At 63.8% G+C, this 16,842-nt stretch overlaps 2 protein-coding genes across 4 annotated transcripts; one reads left to right on the plus strand and one right to left on the minus strand.

Annotated features, from left to right (window-relative positions):
• Positions 1 to 233: 233 nt before the first annotated feature.
• On the plus strand, positions 234 to 3,433 carry TAGLN (transgelin). Its single transcript, XM_041458100.1, has 5 exons — positions 234 to 376; positions 1,960 to 2,158; positions 2,351 to 2,528; positions 2,605 to 2,707; positions 2,933 to 3,433. The coding sequence occupies exons 2-5, from the start codon at positions 1,979 to 1,981 to the stop codon at positions 3,072 to 3,074; spliced, it is 603 nt and encodes a 200-aa protein (XP_041314034.1). The 5' UTR covers positions 234 to 376; positions 1,960 to 1,978; the 3' UTR covers positions 3,075 to 3,433.
• A 392-nt stretch (positions 3,434 to 3,825) lies between these two features.
• On the minus strand, positions 3,826 to 16,836 carry PCSK7 (proprotein convertase subtilisin/kexin type 7). Of its 3 annotated transcripts, XM_041458099.1 has the most exons (16): positions 16,346 to 16,836; positions 15,459 to 15,938; positions 14,928 to 15,062; positions 14,376 to 14,541; positions 13,456 to 13,546; positions 12,856 to 12,910; positions 11,734 to 12,001; positions 11,057 to 11,157; positions 8,982 to 9,149; positions 7,858 to 7,965; positions 6,875 to 6,977; positions 5,932 to 6,088; positions 5,751 to 5,845; positions 5,531 to 5,624; positions 5,143 to 5,260; positions 3,826 to 4,997 (listed from the first exon to the last, which is right to left on the minus strand). In XM_041458099.1, exons 1-16 carry the CDS (start codon positions 16,424 to 16,426, stop codon positions 4,593 to 4,595), a joined length of 2,625 nt encoding a protein of 874 aa, XP_041314033.1. In that variant the 5' UTR covers positions 16,427 to 16,836; the 3' UTR covers positions 3,826 to 4,592. The 3 variants fall into 3 exon arrangements, with proteins under 3 accessions (XP_041314033.1, XP_041314032.1, XP_041314031.1); XM_041458098.1 differs by having other exon boundaries at positions 11,734 to 11,872; positions 15,459 to 16,836; XM_041458097.1 differs by having other exon boundaries at positions 15,459 to 16,836.
• Positions 16,837 to 16,842: the final 6 nt, after the last annotated feature.

The following is a 16,842-nucleotide window of genomic DNA, read 5'->3' on the forward strand; positions in this document are numbered from 1 at the left end:
GGGAAAACCAGCCATGAAGTCAGAGCAGGAGCCCTCGGCGCTGCCGCCTGGCTATAAAAGGATTTACTCCATCAGCCCCCGGCCCGGTTCCGCCCTGGCCCCGGCCCCGCTGGGGCGGAGGAACGCGGGGAATGCTCGAGCACGGGCTTTCGTCGCTGTTTTTCGGAGTCTTTCCCCAAATATGGTGCCTGGGATGGAGTCATGGAGCGCTGCGGGGCCGGGCGCCCCGGGAGGGAGGGTTTGGGGGGGGGGCCGGGCTCCGCGCCCCGCTGACATCACCGTCCCGCCGCCCGCCTTTTAGCACAAGGTCGGGGTCCCCCCGGGCAGTGCGCTGATCCCTCGCCGAGCATCGCCCTCGCTCCGTCCGCAGCCGCTTGTAAGTCCGGCCGCGGGGAAGGGGGGCGGCAGGGAGGGTCCCCGGGGTGGGAAGGCCAGCCCCCAGCACGGGGGTCCTGCTCTCCGGGATGGGGATCCTGTACCTGGGGTAGAGAAGCCGCTCCGGGACTGCGATCTGCGGCTCCCCGGATGAGAGGGATTCTGCTCCCAGGGACGGGGATGCGGCTCCCCGGGATGGAGATTCTGCTCCCCGGGATGGGGATTCTGCTCCCCAGGATGGGGATTCTGCTCCCCGGATGAGAGGGATTCTGCTCCCAGGGACGGGGATGCGGCTCCCCGGGATGGAGATTCTGCTCCCCGGGATGGGGATTCTGCTCCCCGGATGAGGCGGATTCTGCTCCCCAGGATGGGGATGCTGCTCCCCGGGATGGGGATGCGGCTCCCCGGAGGAGGGTCGGGCTCCCCTGCTCGGGCTGGGGGCACTGCCGGGGTTCTGTCCTGCTGCTCCCCTCAGGACCGCGCTCCCGGCGGGGCTACACAGCCGCGGGTCCCCGCGGTAGCCGGAGGGGCCGTGCGGGGCTCAGGGCAGCGATGGCGGGGCAACCCCAGCCCCCAGCGCCCGTTTCTGCCCCGTGCTCGGCGGGGACGGGCGATGGGCTCGGGGCTGGCAGTGCCATGTGGCCGTGGGTGACCCCTCTGAGCCAGCTCGGGCCAGGGCGTGGAGCGGGACTGGCTCCGGGGCATCTGCAGCATCACGGGATGTGCCCATGACGGGGTCCGGGCTGCCCGTGGGGCTCCTGGGGTATCACCTCACACATCGCGGGGCTCGGGGGGCACCCCTGCATTGCTGGCAGCTGTGCCAGGTCTGAGCCCAGCCCGCAGCAGCCGGGGTGCCCAGCGGTCAGCAGGAGCCCGCTGGAGGCCGCCTGTGATGTGGGACATCCGCACGGCTCCGGAGACACCCGGAGGCGTCCTGCCAAGCAAGGAGCGCAGGGAGGAGCGACGCCAGCTCCACCAAAGGCTTGGCTGCCACTCCCAGAGCCTCTCCCTGCTGGCATCTTCCTTGGCATCTTCCCTGGCATCCTCGGGGCCTGCCTGCAGCCGGCTACCTGCCATCACTGCCCGCAGCATGTCCTTACAAGGGCACGGGCACGGCTCCCGCTGCTCCCGCCTCGCCCGCGCTCCTCCCCGGCTCCCGGACCCGCCGTGCCAAGGCCGTCCCATGGCCACCCTGCTGTGCCACGGCCACCCTACCGTGCCACAGCCTTGACGTGGCCACCCTGCCCCCCGGGTCCTGGCATGGGTCACACCCGGGACATCCATGCCAACCAAGAGCTGGCAAGGGACAGGGGCGAGGCTGCTCCTGTGCAGTCTGAGCTGGGGATGAGACATCTCTGCCAGGACACCGAGCGCCTGTCTGGGCACATTTTGGAGGTCACGGTGGCGAATTTTCCTCCAAACACACCTGGATGGAGCTGACGGGCTGTTGCCTGGAGAGGGAAGAGTCGGAAGGGCTTGTCCCCACTGCAGCAGAGTGGCAGGCAAATGTCACAGTGGTGTCTGCGCGGTCCCTGGGTAGGGGACAGCATCTCCACAGCCTGACTGTCCCTGTCGTGCCACCAGGTCTCCCACCACCGCAGCCATGGCGAACAAAGGGCCCGCCTACGGCATGAGCAGGGACGTGCAGTCCAAGATCGAGAAGAAGTACGATGACGAGCTGGAGGACCGGCTGGTGGAGTGGATCGTGGCGCAGTGCGGGGCTGCCGTGGGGCGCCCCGAGCGGGGCCGCCTGGGCTTCCAGGTCTGGCTGAAGAACGGCATCGTAAGTGGGGCCGGGGGTGGGCGGCCCTGGGGGGCTCAAGGAGGCTCCCCTCTGTATCACGAGGAGATCCGAGGGCAGCACGGGGAGATCCGGGGGCAGCACGGGGAGCCCCGAGGGCAGCAAGGAGGCTCCCGTCTGTGCACGGGGAGATCCGAGGGCAGTGCAGCAAGCCCAGGCTCCCCTCTGTGGCAGGTGCTCAGCAGGCTGGTGAACAGCCTCTACCCCGACGGCTCCAAGCCCGTCAAGATCCCCGATGCGCCGCCCACCATGGTCTTCAAGCAGATGGAACAGATCGCCCAGTTCCTGAAGGCGGCCGAGGACTACGGTGTGGTCAAGACAGACATCTTCCAGACCGTGGACCTGTTTGAAGGTGCGGGGCAGTTGGGGCTGGGGGTCCCAGGGTGGCTGTGCTGCGCCCATCCTCACGCCCCTCTCTCCCTGGGCAGCCAAGGACATGGCAGCGGTGCAGAGGACGCTGATGGCCCTGGGGAGCCTGGCAGTCACCAAGAACGACGGCAACTACCACGGGGACCCCAACTGGTTCATGAAGTAAGCGGGGGAGTGCAGAGCTGGCCACGGGGACTCCCTTGTCCTGCGACTGCTCAAAGCTGGCTCTTTGCTGTGCCCGGGAATGCCCCGGAGCACGCGGAATCGGGATGCCAAACTTCCATCTGGGGAGGGAGGGAGGGCGGCTGGGACACTCCTGGGGATCGCGGGGGGCTCCCGGGCAGCCGGGGGTGCGGGTGCCCCACGGCCTCTCCTTGTGCCCCGCAGGAAAGCGCAGGAGCACAAGCGGGAGTTCACCGAGAGCCAGCTGAAGGAGGGCAAGAACATCATCGGGCTACAGATGGGCACCAACAAGGGAGCGTCACAGGCGGGGATGAGCTACGGCCGGCCCCGGCAGATCATCAGCTAGGCTCTCCCGTGCCGCCCCCAGCCCTCCCCAGCCGGGACCTCCGTCTCCGCTCCCCCCGGCCCAGCGCCAACGCCGATCCATTGGTATTTATTGAGGAGCATCCGCCCGCCAGCCCCGCCGCAGCCCCCGCCCCGGGGCCGCAGCCCCCAGCGCCGTGCCCTGGCAGCCCCTGCCCCCGGGCAGCCCCTGCCCCCGGCCTCGCACCCCCGGGTGGGACCCTCGGGTGGCCCCCGGGGCCACCGCCCTGCCCGCACCAGCCCCGCGCCACCGCCGCAGAGATCCCTGCAACGGGGAGAAGAGAGAATCGGCCTCGGTTTTGTACTTGGTTTTTGTCAAAATTAAAAGGTTATATTCATCTAGCAGCGTGGCCTGACGAGGTTTCCTGCCGCCCGCCCTGCTGCAGCTGGCCGATGGCACCTGGAAAGACAAATCCCTCTCCCTAAAAGGGAGCTGCTCCTTCTGCCACCTCCAAAGCCGGGAAAAGCAAGGCTGGAGCTTGGATTTTCCCTGCCTGGCTTGGAAAACTCTGCCCTCTCCCCGCTGAACCATGACAGCCCTTTTTGTCCTTGCTCCTTCCAACGCTCTGGGCCAGCCCTTGCCTCCCCCTGCCCCTTTTTACCCCAGGGCACACCCCCCGAGATGCAGAACCCCAGCACTGGGTCCCCCCTGGCCCTGGGGCTGCTGTGGGACACATTTTTCCACAGTGAGAAAGCTCTAGGAGGGCAGAAGAGTGATGGATGGGGGAGAGGAGGGTTTTTCAGGCTTTATTTGGAAAGCTACACAAAAGGGCTTTGCTGATTAAAAAACAAACCCCGGCTTTAAAAAAATAAACCACGGAAACCCAAAGACATGTGAACGAGCCAACCCTGCTGAGATGAGCCACTGCCAGAGCAACTCAGCCTCCCCTCCCCAGCCCAAAGCAGGCCTACCTGCTACCAGAGGTGCTCCTGTGCCCTGTGACACAGGGACAGCCCCATGCTGTCCCCAGACAGGCTGGCTCCTGCCTCCCCCACCCCACAGCAGAGGAGGAATCAGCAGGATTGGAGCACGGGGGCAGGGAGAAGCGCTGGTTGGAGATGAGTGAAATAACTCCCTGCTTCTAAACTGGGATAACCGGTGGGTAGGGGCCGGCTGCCAGCCCGGGAAAATGCCAGTGCTGTGGGGTCCCTGCCTGCAGAGGCGGCTGCTGGGGCCTTGCTGCATTTTCCAGGCTCGCTCTGCAGAAATCAGGGACAAAGGGACACGTCTTGGCTCTGTGGGAATGGCACTCCACTCACTACGGTGCCCTGAGCGTCCAGCAGGGCAGGCTCCAGCAGGAAAGGGTTTAAGGCTCGCTTTGTTTTCCAGGAGGAGGGAAGGGAAGCTCCCTTTCCAGTACCAGCCCTCTCTCCTCGTTTCCAAGCCACTTCCAACACCACCTCCTGCAGGACACAGTGGCAATGGTCCGTGCAGGCTCAGGAACGAGTCTGTGCTGCCCGAGCCCAGCAAGGTCGTACCAGGGGAGGGCCCCAGCCCCAGTCAGCAGGGCTGGTGCTCCCTGTCCTCCCCGAGGAGCTCAGCCGGTGCCTCCCGGCCCAGGAATCCCGTCCCGGTGGGGGCTGCCTCTTGGAAGCTCACAGCTCTGCCATTGCTGGAAAGTTTGGGGTGGGTGGGGCTCCAGGACCCCTCCTCTCCGTCCTGGGCAGGCTCCAGGTGCTCACACTCCATCTCAGCCTCCTCCACGTCCTTCTCCTGGTACAGTGGCACCGACTCCATCTCCAGGTCGCTCTCCAGGGCTCGGTGCTTCCTGCCCTGCTGGTACCACCTGCAGCTGCTGGAGCTGGAGCAGGCCAGGTCCAGCCCCACCTCGTTCCTCGTCAGGCAAACCTCCAGCATGTAGTAGAAAGTCCAGAACACGGCAAAGCATCCCAAGAGCAGGAGGGTCTGCAGAGGGAAACCCCTTGAAAAGCACAGCTCTCAACCCCCTCAGGGCCCTGCCCACTGCCCAGCAGAGAGGGCACAGAGCAGGGTCCTGCTCTTCCAGCTCATCCTGGGGCACGCAGGGCTCCCAGCCTGCAGGCAGGCTCACCTTGAGGGTGTTGGCTGTGATGGTGTAACGCTGCTCCTCGGGGATGTCCAGCCCTGGGGGACAGGGCAGGGAGAAGTCACTGCTCAGGTACCTCCCACTCATGGCTTCCTCCAGCAGCCTGGGGACAGAGACACCCCGTGAGGCCCCCGTGGGTGGGCAGGGGGGCTCCAAAACGCCCACAAAGGGTCTGCAGTGTCTCCTTCACACACAGAGCTGTGTTCTGCAGCCCACGGCTGCCCTGTGAGGTGTGAGGGCAGCCCCAGCCCCACCTGCCACGTGCCCAACCTGGCAGCAACACGGCTCCAAGCCAGCCACTGCTCAGAGGCAGGGATGAACCCCTGAGCCTGCCTCTCCTGGCCCCCTCCAAGCTGGGGACCTGGTGTCCTACCTCTGCCGCTCCTTCATCTCTGCTGGGGACCAGGAGGAGCCGTACAGGGTCAGCTGCCACTGCTTCAAGGTGCCAGGCCTCAGGCTGTCGTCTCCTGGGGGGGAAGCAGGCTGGTCCAGTGGGGAACTCTCTGAGCCAACCAGGCTATGAGCTGGCAGCTCCCTGGGACACGGCACAGAGCTGCCAGCACTGCTGAGGGTCCCCTGAGGGCAGAACTCACCGATGTCCCTGAGGAGCAGCCTGTAGGTGCCCTGTGCCTCCTCGCCCCAGCAGCGCACCGTGGAGAAGGTCCAGTCAGAGAAGCCATTGGGGTCCCTGCCAGGGGGGGAGAGGAAACAACCCCTGAGGGGTCACAGAGCCGGGCACGGCCCCAGCGCCCTGCCCTGGCCCTCGGTGCTCACGAGTCCATGCTCCGGGTGGTCCCGATCAGGGACATCATCCCGCTGGGGCAGAAGAGCCGGATCTCCAGGTTGCCACGGCGAGGGTGGGTGATGGTGACAGTGACAGCCACGTGCTCCAGGGTCCTCATGCCAGACAGCTCCAGGTCGGCAGGGGTGACTGGGAAAGGGAAGGGGGGGGTTGGTCAAGGCTGGTGGCTTTGGGATGGAGTCCCCACTGCCAGCCAGCCCCACCGGGCTGTGGTGCCACTTCACAGGACACACACGCTGTCTCTGCCTCTTCCCAACTGCCCTGCGTGGGGCTGGGAGCAGAAGCCAGGTGTCCAGGCTGGCCCAGCCCATTTCCAGCTGCTCCCAGCTCCAGGGATGCTGACCACAGCCCCTGTGCAGTGGGGAGAGCTGGGTGGGTGCTCCCAGCCCCTGCCAGGGGGGACGTGGGCACATGCCAGGACAGGCATGTCCCAGAGGCATGTGTGCAGCCTGCTGGGGTCGGGCAGGGCTGGGCCGAGCTCTCCTTGCCCCTGGCAGCCCGGAGCAGCCTCTGCTGCTCGGCACAGCCCGGCCAAGTCGGGAGCTGCAGCATTTCCTAAAATGGTCAAAGGCAGCGGAGCGGCTCTGGCCGCTGCCCAGCCCAGCCCTGCTCCTGAGCTCCCCAAACACATCAGGGCGGGATGGGGACGTGGGGAGGGGATCCCCTGGGGATGGGCAGCGGAAAAAGCCCAGGCAGCCCAGCACTTAACCCCTTCCTGGCCTCCTGCAGCCCAGGGCTGGTCCTGCCCTGCCAGCACGGCTGGTCCTGCTCTGCTCTCCCTGGCACACCTGGCAGGGCTGGCTCTGCTCTCCCTGGCACACCTGGCAGGGCTGGCTCTGCTCTCCCTGGCACACCTGGCAGGGCTGGCTCTGCTCTCCCTGGCACACCTGCTCTCCCTGGCACACCTGCTCTTACCATTCCAGGCCACCTCCAGCTCCTGAGGGAGCCACGGGATGCTCCTGCCCTCCTTCAGCACGGGGCTCACGTACGAGGCCAGGTATGGCACGGACTCCCAGATCTGCCATGGCAAGGAGAGACGGCTCAGCATGCACTGCAGCCTCCCTGCACACCCATCCCTCCATCTCCCACAGGCTGCTCCTGTGCTGGATGTGGCCCCAGGCCAAGGGGCCTCTCCCAATGATGCTCTGGGACACACAGGCTGCTGTGACACCCCAGGGATGGCAGCAGTGCCCACATGCCCAGGAAAGGAGGGAAGGTCACTGCCTGGAGCCAGAAGGGCTGATCAAGGTTTGGGACTCCCCAGCTCTGGGTTTGTCACAGTGGCTTTGAGTGGTGTCCTGAGGCTGTTCCACTCCAACTCCAGGTACAGGGAACACCAGAACCCAAGTGCCTGCAGGAAGATGGAACAGCCTGGAGGTCCCTGTGACCCCAGGGGCATGGCTGGCAGCAGCAGTGACCTGGCAGAGCTGCACAGAGCTCCACACACAGCTGGGACCAAGCGCCAAAGGGACGTGCCCTGGGCTCTGTGTGACAGAGGAGGAAGAGATGGGGATGCCTCTGCCTGCTGTGAGCACACCACTGCTCTGGAGCTGCCAGCTGAGAGCAGCCTGTTTCTGGGGGCAGGACACCCTCCCTGCAGCCACCGTGGAGGGAGGAAGATGCTGGGGCTGCTCCCGTTGCTGTGGATCAGGGCCCTCACCATGGCTATATATAGTGCTGGAGAGCAGCAGCTCGGGGCAGCTTTCAGGCACTGCTGGGAGCCTTGTGACCTCATAGCCAAAGCAGCTCAGAGCCAGGGCCAGCAGGATGGTGGCCAAAGTGCCGAACGGCAGCAGTGTCACCCCATGGCGTCACCGGGACAGGAGCTGGCCCTGCCACGGGGCTGGGCTGGGCTGCTCTGCCTGCCCCAGGGCAGGTGTGGGAGGGCAGGGAATTACCTTGGCAGCGTTCACCAGCCTCCAGGCGTTGAGCAGGCCAAAGCCATGCTGGTGGCTGTGGCTGAAGCCAGCCTGGTTCGTGTCCCACTTGGCGTGACGGTCCTCGTACTGCAAAGACACACAGGGTGCTCTGCTCACCTGGGGGACACCAGCAGCCTGAGCCCCCAGGCCTGCAGGGAAGGAGGCCCAGACACATCCCACAGGGGTGGGGAGGCAAACCCACATGGCCTTATTAGAAAGGAACAGGTTGATCTTTCTTTGAAACAAATCCCAGGACAAAGCGGCTTCCCAGCTCCTCAGAAAGGAAATGGAGCAGCACGAAAGGGCACAAATGCCTCTGCTCTGAAACATCCCAGCTGCTCCCTGCTGCCCAAACCACTGCCTGTGGCATGGCAGAAGCCTTGGAGAGAAGCAATGGAGCTCTTTAAATCACAAAGAGCTGGGGCAGGACAGATCTGGGTCCCATCACTTACTGGGTGGTACAGCTCTGGCAACATTGCCTTGGAAGTTATGGAAAACACTGTCCCATGCCAAAGAGAGCACAGCATCAGCTGGACACAGACTCCTGCTCCCCAGAGGGGTGAGGAAGAAGCCCCATCCCTCCAGTGAGTTCCCACTCCTGCTCTGGCTGAAGGGCAGGGCTGTGTTTGCTGCCCTGCTCTGTTATGCCTGTTTCCAGGAGCCCAGTTCTCTGGAGAGCCCAGCAAAGGCCAGGGCAGGGCAGAGCTCCTGTTTCCCACTGCCTGGACCATGAGGTGACACTGCAGAGGTGTCAGCCCTTGGGCTGGGCCAGCCCCACCTGCTGAGCCCCAGAACCTGCTGAGCCCTTGGACCCTGCTGAGCCCCAGAACCTGCTGAGCTCCTGGAAGACCCCTACACTGGCAGATGGAGGCATTCCTGAGGCAAATAACCCATTTATTATCATGACAGGGGAAAATGCCTGAGCCACATTCCTGGAAGGAACACGGGGTGAGGGGAGAGCACAATCCCCGTGCCGGGAGCCAGACGAGGCAGAGATTTACGGAGGGGCAGCAGACACAAACAAGGATGTGCACAGCAGGGCCCTGGCCACGAGAGCAGCGCTGGGAAGCAGGGAGGGAGGAGGAGGAGGGCCAGGCCCTCACCTTGGTGGCGGTGAAGACGATGACGTGCTGCACGTCCCGCCAGGTGAGGCACGGCCGCACCTGCAGCATCAGCGCGATCATCCCCGCGGCCAGCGGGGCAGCGGCCGAGGTCCCCGTGTGCCCCTCCGTGCAGCCCGTGCCCTTCTGCAAGTCCCAGTCTGTTGTCACCTGCCGAGAACAGGGGACACGGGTCTCTCTCAGGTCACTGTGCTGGGCTGGGGTGGCCGGACGGGTCGCTGTGCTCCTGGCCCCGAGCTGTGTCCTTGCCAGCCCCAGCTCAGGCTGTGACACAATTGTCCCTGCTCAGCCAGCCAGGAAGGGACAGCCTCACTGCAGGGACAGTGATCCAGGTGGGAAACGATGCATGGAGACAGTTTGGAGAGAGAGAGAAACTAGCCCTCACTAAGCAGCTCTGTGGGAAACTCCTGGCAGACACAGTGTGGGCTCTTCCTCACTGTCACTGCTGATCAGTGTCACAAGCAGACTGCAGGGGGGCACAGGGGACTGTGCAGAGCACACACAGCCTCTGAAGAGGCATCAGGCAGCTCTCAAATATTGCCACCTCGCTGCAAAGCAAGTGCATCCATCTCCCTCTGCTCCCCGTGGGGAGAAAGCCCAAAATCTGAAGGGTTTCTTGTGTTTTTGCTTCAATCCATCCTATTTTTCCAGCTGTGAGTGGCTCCAGCTCATGCTGGGACACTCACAGTGTCCCACAGAGCACCCTGAGAGCACAAACTTTCAGTAGGAAGCATATCCAATGCCAGAAGCTGTATTAAATTCTTCCCATTAAGGAAACCACACAAAGTTTATGGTCTGGTAAAAGGGAAAAAAAAAAAAAGAAAAAGAAAAAGCTGGAGCAGATGGCTGCAGGGAAGTTAACTCTGAGTTAACTCTGGCACCACTGCAATGAGCTCCAGGGTGCCCAGGGGCAGACTGTGCTCCTGAAAAGGGCTCTGTGGGGTTTAGCAAGGCAGGGGCTGCTGAAGGAGCCACTGTGGTACAGGATGTTCCCCACGTGTGGATCTCGCCCTGGCTGCCCCATGGAGTGCCAGCTCCCCTGTTAGCATCCCATAAAGCCAGTGTTTAAAATGAACGTGCATTTGTGACCCTCAAAGCACTCACACCGAGCTGGGGGAAGCCAGACCAACCCATGGGCCTGGAGCTCCTGAGGGAATGCAGCAGAGCCCTCACTGGTTCCCTTTTTTCCCAGGGTCAGCACTTTCCAAACCAGCCTGGGACACTGCAGGGATTTCTGACAGCAAGAATCAGCCCTGGTCTGGGTTTTAGTGTCCCTGTGGCAGACTGTGCCGTGCCCTGGCTGGGCACAGATCCCTGCCCTGGCTCTGGGCTGCAGGAGGAGCTTGCTGAGTCCCAGCCAGGTGCCTGAGGATCCCAGGCTCTCCCTGTTCCCCAGGTTCCCCCAGCACGTGGGGAAGCCTGTTTGACAAATCTGGATTCAGCTGCTCTGTGGCAGGCACAGAGCCACAGGAAAGGGCTTTTGGGAGGTCCTGTCTTGGTGGGAGACCCTCCAAACATGGACAACCCAACCCTAAATATCAGGAGCCAGCGATGTTTCCCCCAGGCTGCCCTGGGGTGGGTGGGCTCTGCAGTCCCCACAGGACAGGAAGGGGTCACACCACTGGGGTGGGGGCAGCCTGGCACCAAGGGAGGGACAGGCTGGGTCAGGCCTGCAGGGGGGAAAAAAGCTCTGGCTGCTTGGCTCGGGCAGAAAGGACGTGTTGTTGACAAGAAGTCGTTTTTTGGCAAAAGAAGGGAAAAGCTGATAAAAATATTCTTAAAAATTCGACTGGGAGAGCCCACGTGCCAGAAGAGAGGAGAAGCTGGGGCCAAGTGGTTTAAAGAGCCCCAGGCTCTCCCTGCCCTCCGTGCTCCAGCAGCCCTTGGGAGCAGAGCGAGGGGGGCTGAGAAACAGGACCCTCCCTCTGTTTGTGCTTGGATAAAAGGCACATCCATGGCTCACAGAGCAGCTGAGTGGGAATCAGAGGGGACAGAGCGATGTCCTGGCTGTCCCCAGGGTGGCCAGGAGGGCACGGACAGGGGACACAGGTACTCACGATGCTCCTCATCATCTTGTCCCCGCCGCTGAAGGTCACGGCCAGCATGGAGGCACACTCCTCAGCATAGAAGGGCATGGAGCCCGTCTCATCCACAGCTCCTGGGGAAACAGGAGAGGCACCCCCTGCCTGAGGCCTGCCCTGCTTCCACAGCTGGATTTCGGGGTGTTGATCCCCTAAGAGCCTCTCCTGCCAGATGTGCTCTTCCAGGGCCTGGCAGCAGGGCAGGGCAATCAGAACCAAGCCTGTGTTTTGCCCACCTGGAAGATCCACAGGAAGGGCAGCCAGGATAAATAATCCCTCACTGCGCTCAGATCACACAGATCTCCTGCCCCTCATGCAGCTTCTGCTCTGGAGAACGTGGATTACACAATTCTCCTCTACAAATGATGGGAATGTAGAGGCGTAGAGCATTCCAGGTATGGCAGTGCCTGTCACAGCCCGGGAGGGAGGCCTGGGCACAGGCAGGAATTTCCCTGGCCTCCTCTTGCTCTGTAGGTCAGAAGCAAACTGCAGGCGTGGGGGCTGAAGCCCACCACACCCAAGACACTGCCACGCTTGCTCCCAGACATTTCCCACAGATTCCACCATCCAGCCAGCTCCCAGCTGGGCAGGCTCTGTGCTTTTGGGATCACCTCCCTGCTCCAGGCTGGGAAGGGAGGAGACAGAAGGCTCACCTATGGTGACAGTGTAGATGGAGTTGGCGTATCCATCGTAGTTGCAGTTGTCACTGTGCTGGCCCCCGTTGCCGCTGGCCACCACGAAGATGCTCCCGAAGCCGCGGCGACCCGCGATCACCCCGTGCTGCAGGGCAGCCTGTGGGGAGGGACAGGGCAGGGGGGCTCCTCCACACTGACCCCAGCACGTGTCATCAGGGCTCCCCACTGCCCCTCTCGGGGCGCCCAGCCCCACAGACACTGGGGCTTTGCCTTGGCTGAGGCACACCTGGAACACATTTCAGCCCAGACACCTCTCCCAGACACTGCTCCCACCCAGGGAAAGGACACGTCTGATGGATGAGCAAGAACACAGCCCCACTGGAAGTGAGCACCCTGCTATCCCTCCCTGGAGATGAAGGTACATTCTGCCCACTCTGCTGTGGCACAGCGAGCTCTGCCTGTGCTTTGTGCCCTGCAGCTTGTTCCAGCTGTCTCTGCAGGCAGGAAGGGAATAAATTAACTTGCAGAACTGGAAACCATTTGTTATGTGAACGAACAACTCGGTTGTCAGCGCTGCTCTGAAGGGTGCAGGAACTGCTGAGCTGTGGTTGGAAAAGCACAGCAGAAGAGCACTGGAGCAGAACCACACCCCACTGCTGGTTTTGGGGCCCCTTGGTGACCCCTTGCAGGCTGGGTGTGTTCTGCAGCACTTCTGCAGCACAGGAGCTCAGAGAAAACCTTAATGGCCTGGGAAGGAGCAGCCTCAGCTCTGACTCTTCCTCCCACTGCAATCCCACCCCCCTTATTCACTCCCAGTATCCAAAGGCACCATCCCTGCCTCGGGAACCACCCTGGGCACAGGGAAAGCTCGGCCTCCCGAGCAGAGAGCACCCCGTGGGCTGCACCAGCTGTCAGCACCACACCACAGCTTGTGAAAGAGCCTTTCCCTGCTGGCAGCAGCCTCTCCTTGCACAGCTCATCCTGCCCTGCCTGCACGCTGCCCTCCCAGCTGCACGGTGACAGGGAAACCTCTGCTGGCACCGAGGGACACATGCAGAGTGTCACAGCAATGCCCTTCCCTCCTGAACGGGCAGGCGAGAAGCCACAAGCCCTGGAGGCTCCCCCGGGGCTGGGTTTTACCTTTCCCAGTTGGTGGGGGCCATCCACAGTCTTCCCATCGTCGTCGGGACCCCAGCTGCAGAGAGAGACACGGTGAGGTGACAGCCCCAGGAGCCACAGGCGGCTCTTCCTGCCACCACAGTGAGCTCCCAGCAGCCCCCAGCTGCTCCCAGCACCACGACTGGGACCGCAGAGCACTGCACTTTCCCACCCATCAGGATGGCCCCTCGATGCTGGGACAGCGCTGTCGTGTCTGCACTGTGCCCCTGGGTCAGATTCCAGCGGACAAAATGTTTGATTTTTACTTAACAAGCGGCTTCTCACACATTCCAGTCCCTGTCACATGGGCTGCCTGACCGCAGAGGGGAGCACAGTGCCCCCTCCAGCACAGCCAGCCCAGGGGATGTGCTGCAGCAGCACACAGAGGGACACCTCACAACTGCAGCTGCTGTGCAGAGCCCGGGACAGGTCTCCAGCAACAGGATTTTGGTGCCTCAAGGCTAACCACAGCCACAGGAGCATGGGAGCTGGTGTGAGCACTCAGCCAGGAGCTGTGACCCCGTCCCCAGGCAGAGCAGGGCTGGCAGCTGGGAGGCAGCTCAGGCTCCCCTGGGGGCTCACCTGCAGCTGTAGATGTCATTGATCTGATAGTGCTTGTTGAAGGCGACGGCCTCCATGCTGTCGGTGAGGGGCCCGTCCAGCACGCGGATGCCTGCAGGACAGAGGACAAGGAACGTGAGGAACACGGGCTGCAAACGAACTCCTGGCTCGAGGCTGCCCCGCTGTGCTCACCCTGCAAGGCCAGCCCAGCTTTGGAGGCTGAGGCAGTGCCAGGTCCTGCTGGATCCGGGGCAAACCCTCCTGTTCCCTGAGCTGTGGGGACATGATGCGCTCATCCCTGCTTCTGCCAGCTGGGAGCCTCTGCCTGCTGCCCCCCGGGCAAGCCCTGACCACCCCTGGCACCCCGGTGTGACCAGGTATGGACAGAGTGGTGTCCCAGCATGGCTGTCCCCTGCCCTGCCAGGGACACATCCTGCAGGGCACAGAGACCTCGCCTCCCTCTGCAGAGCAGCTCAGGAGCTCTGGAGGCAGCTGGGGCACGGCACACGTTCCCTGGCCTTGCAGGGAAGAGACACAGCACTGCCTCTTCACCCTTGTCCATGCCACAGGGCAAAGCTGAGACCAGGGGCCAGGGCAGTGAGAGGGGCTGGCCAGGATCTGCTGCCCCAGCCTGGGCAGTGAGAGGGGCAGTGAGAGGGGCCAGGGCAGTGAGAGGGGCTGGCCAGGATCTGCTGCCCCAGCCCGGGCGTGTCGTGGCACAACTGCCTGGCTCAGCCAGCACAGCACAGCCACTCTGCCAAAAGCCTGGCAGCCAGGGAGACCAGGAACACTCTGGAAAAGCTGCCAGGAGCCAGCTCCTCTGGAGAGGAGCTCAGGCAGGCACCAGGCCCTCCCTGCAGCAGCCCAACGAGCCCGAGCACGGCAGAGGTGACTCGGCTGAGGAGGGGAGGCAGGCTGGGGCTGCCTGGCTGCTGACCTACCCGCGATGCGGCTGCCGTAGGCGACTCCCACCGTGCAGAAGCTGTTGTTGGGCACAGCCGCGATCTCCCCGGCGCAGCGGGTCCCGTGGTGGTTCCCGTTCTCCTCGTCGGGGTGAGGCATAGGGTCAGGGTCGTTGGAGTTCAGGTCATAGCTGCCTTCTGGGCTCTGGAAACACACCCACGGTCAGGACTGGGGCTCTGTGCTCCTCAGTTTGGGAAAAGCAGGAGTTAAGAGAAGGGAACACGGGCTGAAACACAGGCTGGACATCACGGGAACTTGGAGGCTGCTGCTCAACACTGCTATCTGCTGCTGTGGGGAAGGGAGCAACCAAGGCAGCTCCAGGCACTGCTGCGGCTCAGAGGGATGCCAGCTGCCTCCCACGGGTTGCACAAAGACAGGTAACCCCAAAACCCGGGTGCAGAACCTCCCAGGAAAGGTTTGCTGCTGGCACTTTCCACCCTGGCCGAGGCAAGGTGACGGTGCGGGCTGGACTCTGAGCTCTCACACGCTCCTGTCACACTGCCCGGCCTCCAGCCTGCACAGGCACTCACGTAGTTTGGCTGGATGTCCTTGATGGTGTGCTCCACGCCGTCGTCCACCACCACCACCGTCACCCCGCGCCCCGTCACGTTCCGCTCCCACACGCCCGTGACGTTGATGTCCTTCCCGGGGCTCTTGCGGTTGTTCTAAGCACCAGAAAGGACAGTGAGGGGACACGGTCAGCGCCGAGGGGACCTCCTGGGTGCACTGGACATGACGTGTGGGGCTGGGGCCAGCACGGGAAGGACTCACAGGACAGTCAGGGGGGATTAACTGAGGCTGACAACGAGCAACAGTTGCTGGAGCCATGACGTGGAGGGCACAGCGTGCTCCAGCCAAAGCCCTCTGCCCACCCCAGTGCACAACCAGCTGCTTTCTCCCGTTATCACAGCGAGCACGTGGCAGGCAGGGCGAGCTCTCAGCGAGCTCCCTCCTCACCAAAGAACAGAAAGAGGCTGCTGTGCCTCCTGCATGACAGCTCACCCGTGGCCACACAGGCAGCCCGAGCCTGCCAGCACAGCAGGAGCCGGGAAACCACTCACCAGATGCCACTGCTGTGGGTATTTGGGATCGTTAAAGTGCAGGCTGCGCTTGGAGCGCTTCAGAAGCTTCTGTTCCGAGTGCCACCGCACGCTGTCGTGCTGTGCAAACAAAGTGTCCACGGATCTCCTTATGGCTTCGTGTTCAGCGGCCGCGTGGCCGTCGGGCTGGTAGGCAAAGAGGTAATGGCCCCTGAGCTCCCCGACACGGCCCATGTTCACCAGCCCCGCAGTCCGCGCCAGCTCCTCTGCCCGCTGCTCCAGCTCCTCCTCGGGTGCATCCAAGCTGACCGCCCAGGTCAGCCTCCCGTGGCTGCCCTCAGCGTCCGGAGCGTGCTGCCCGCCGCAGGCCGGGCCGGCCGGCGAGGCCAGGGGGATCCAGGAGGCGCTCAGCCAAAGGCACGTGTGGATGCAGAGCGTGGCCTCCATCCCCGCGCTCCATAGCGGCGCTCCCCGCCTCCAATGCGGCATCAGACAGGCGGGCTGCAACAGCAGACGAGAAACCGGTGAGAGAGAACCCCTCCTGCTGAGGGACACGGTGGCCAGGGCCACCTGAAGGTCCCACAGAGCCCAAGGGGGCTTGCCACCAACGCGCTGCACGGCAGATCCCATTCCTGGGAAACCCCAGCCGCGGCGGCTCCATCCCAGCGGTTCGGAACGGGAGGCACAGCCAGGCTGGGCAGGGATCGATCCCAGCCCTGCCCTGCCTGCTGGGTGCCAGCCCCGGGCCAGGAAACACCGCGCTGGGCTGGCAGCAGGAGCTACTTCCCCCTCTCGCCTCTGATAAGGAACTGATAAGAAACTCTTGATGCGTGGCTCCCCAGCACAAACACCACGGCACCGAGAGCCGCTTCCTCTTCTGCAGGAGCCCCACGGAACTGCTTCCTCACCTGCCCCACGGCCGGAGGAACCTGCTTTTCCCTGGCATGGGCAGAAATCACCACCGAGCCCCGGTTCACCCCGCGGTCCATAACCCACGGCACCGCAGAGCGGGGAAAGCGCCTCCGAGCTCCCGGTGCCTCGGACGCGCCCGGAGCTCCACAGCCCCGGCCCCTTCTCCTCCCCCGACCCGGTCATTCCCCTCCGGCACAACTCATCAGCCGCTGCTGCCGCCGGACACCGAGCTCCAGGTTTCTCTCCCTAAAAGTCGGGCTTTAAGCGCCCCTCGGTGCCCCCCGGCAGCGGCACCGCGCAGCGCCCCGGGGCACCGCGGCGCTCCGCCGGGCACCGGCACCGGGGACACGGCGGAGGTCACCCACGGGCAGAGCCGCCCCGCTGCCCTCCGCCAACCCCGCCTGGACCCGCGGGGAGCCCCCGACAGCGCGGCCGGTGCTGCCCGGCCCGGTGCGCATCCCGCCGCCCGGAGCCCGCCGCCCGCCGCTGCCGC

This window comes from Pyrgilauda ruficollis, unplaced genomic scaffold (assembly GCF_017590135.1).
Source record: "Pyrgilauda ruficollis isolate IOZ18807 unplaced genomic scaffold, ASM1759013v1 scaffold126, whole genome shotgun sequence".
NCBI classification, from domain to species: Eukaryota; Metazoa; Chordata; class Aves; order Passeriformes; family Passeridae; genus Pyrgilauda; species Pyrgilauda ruficollis.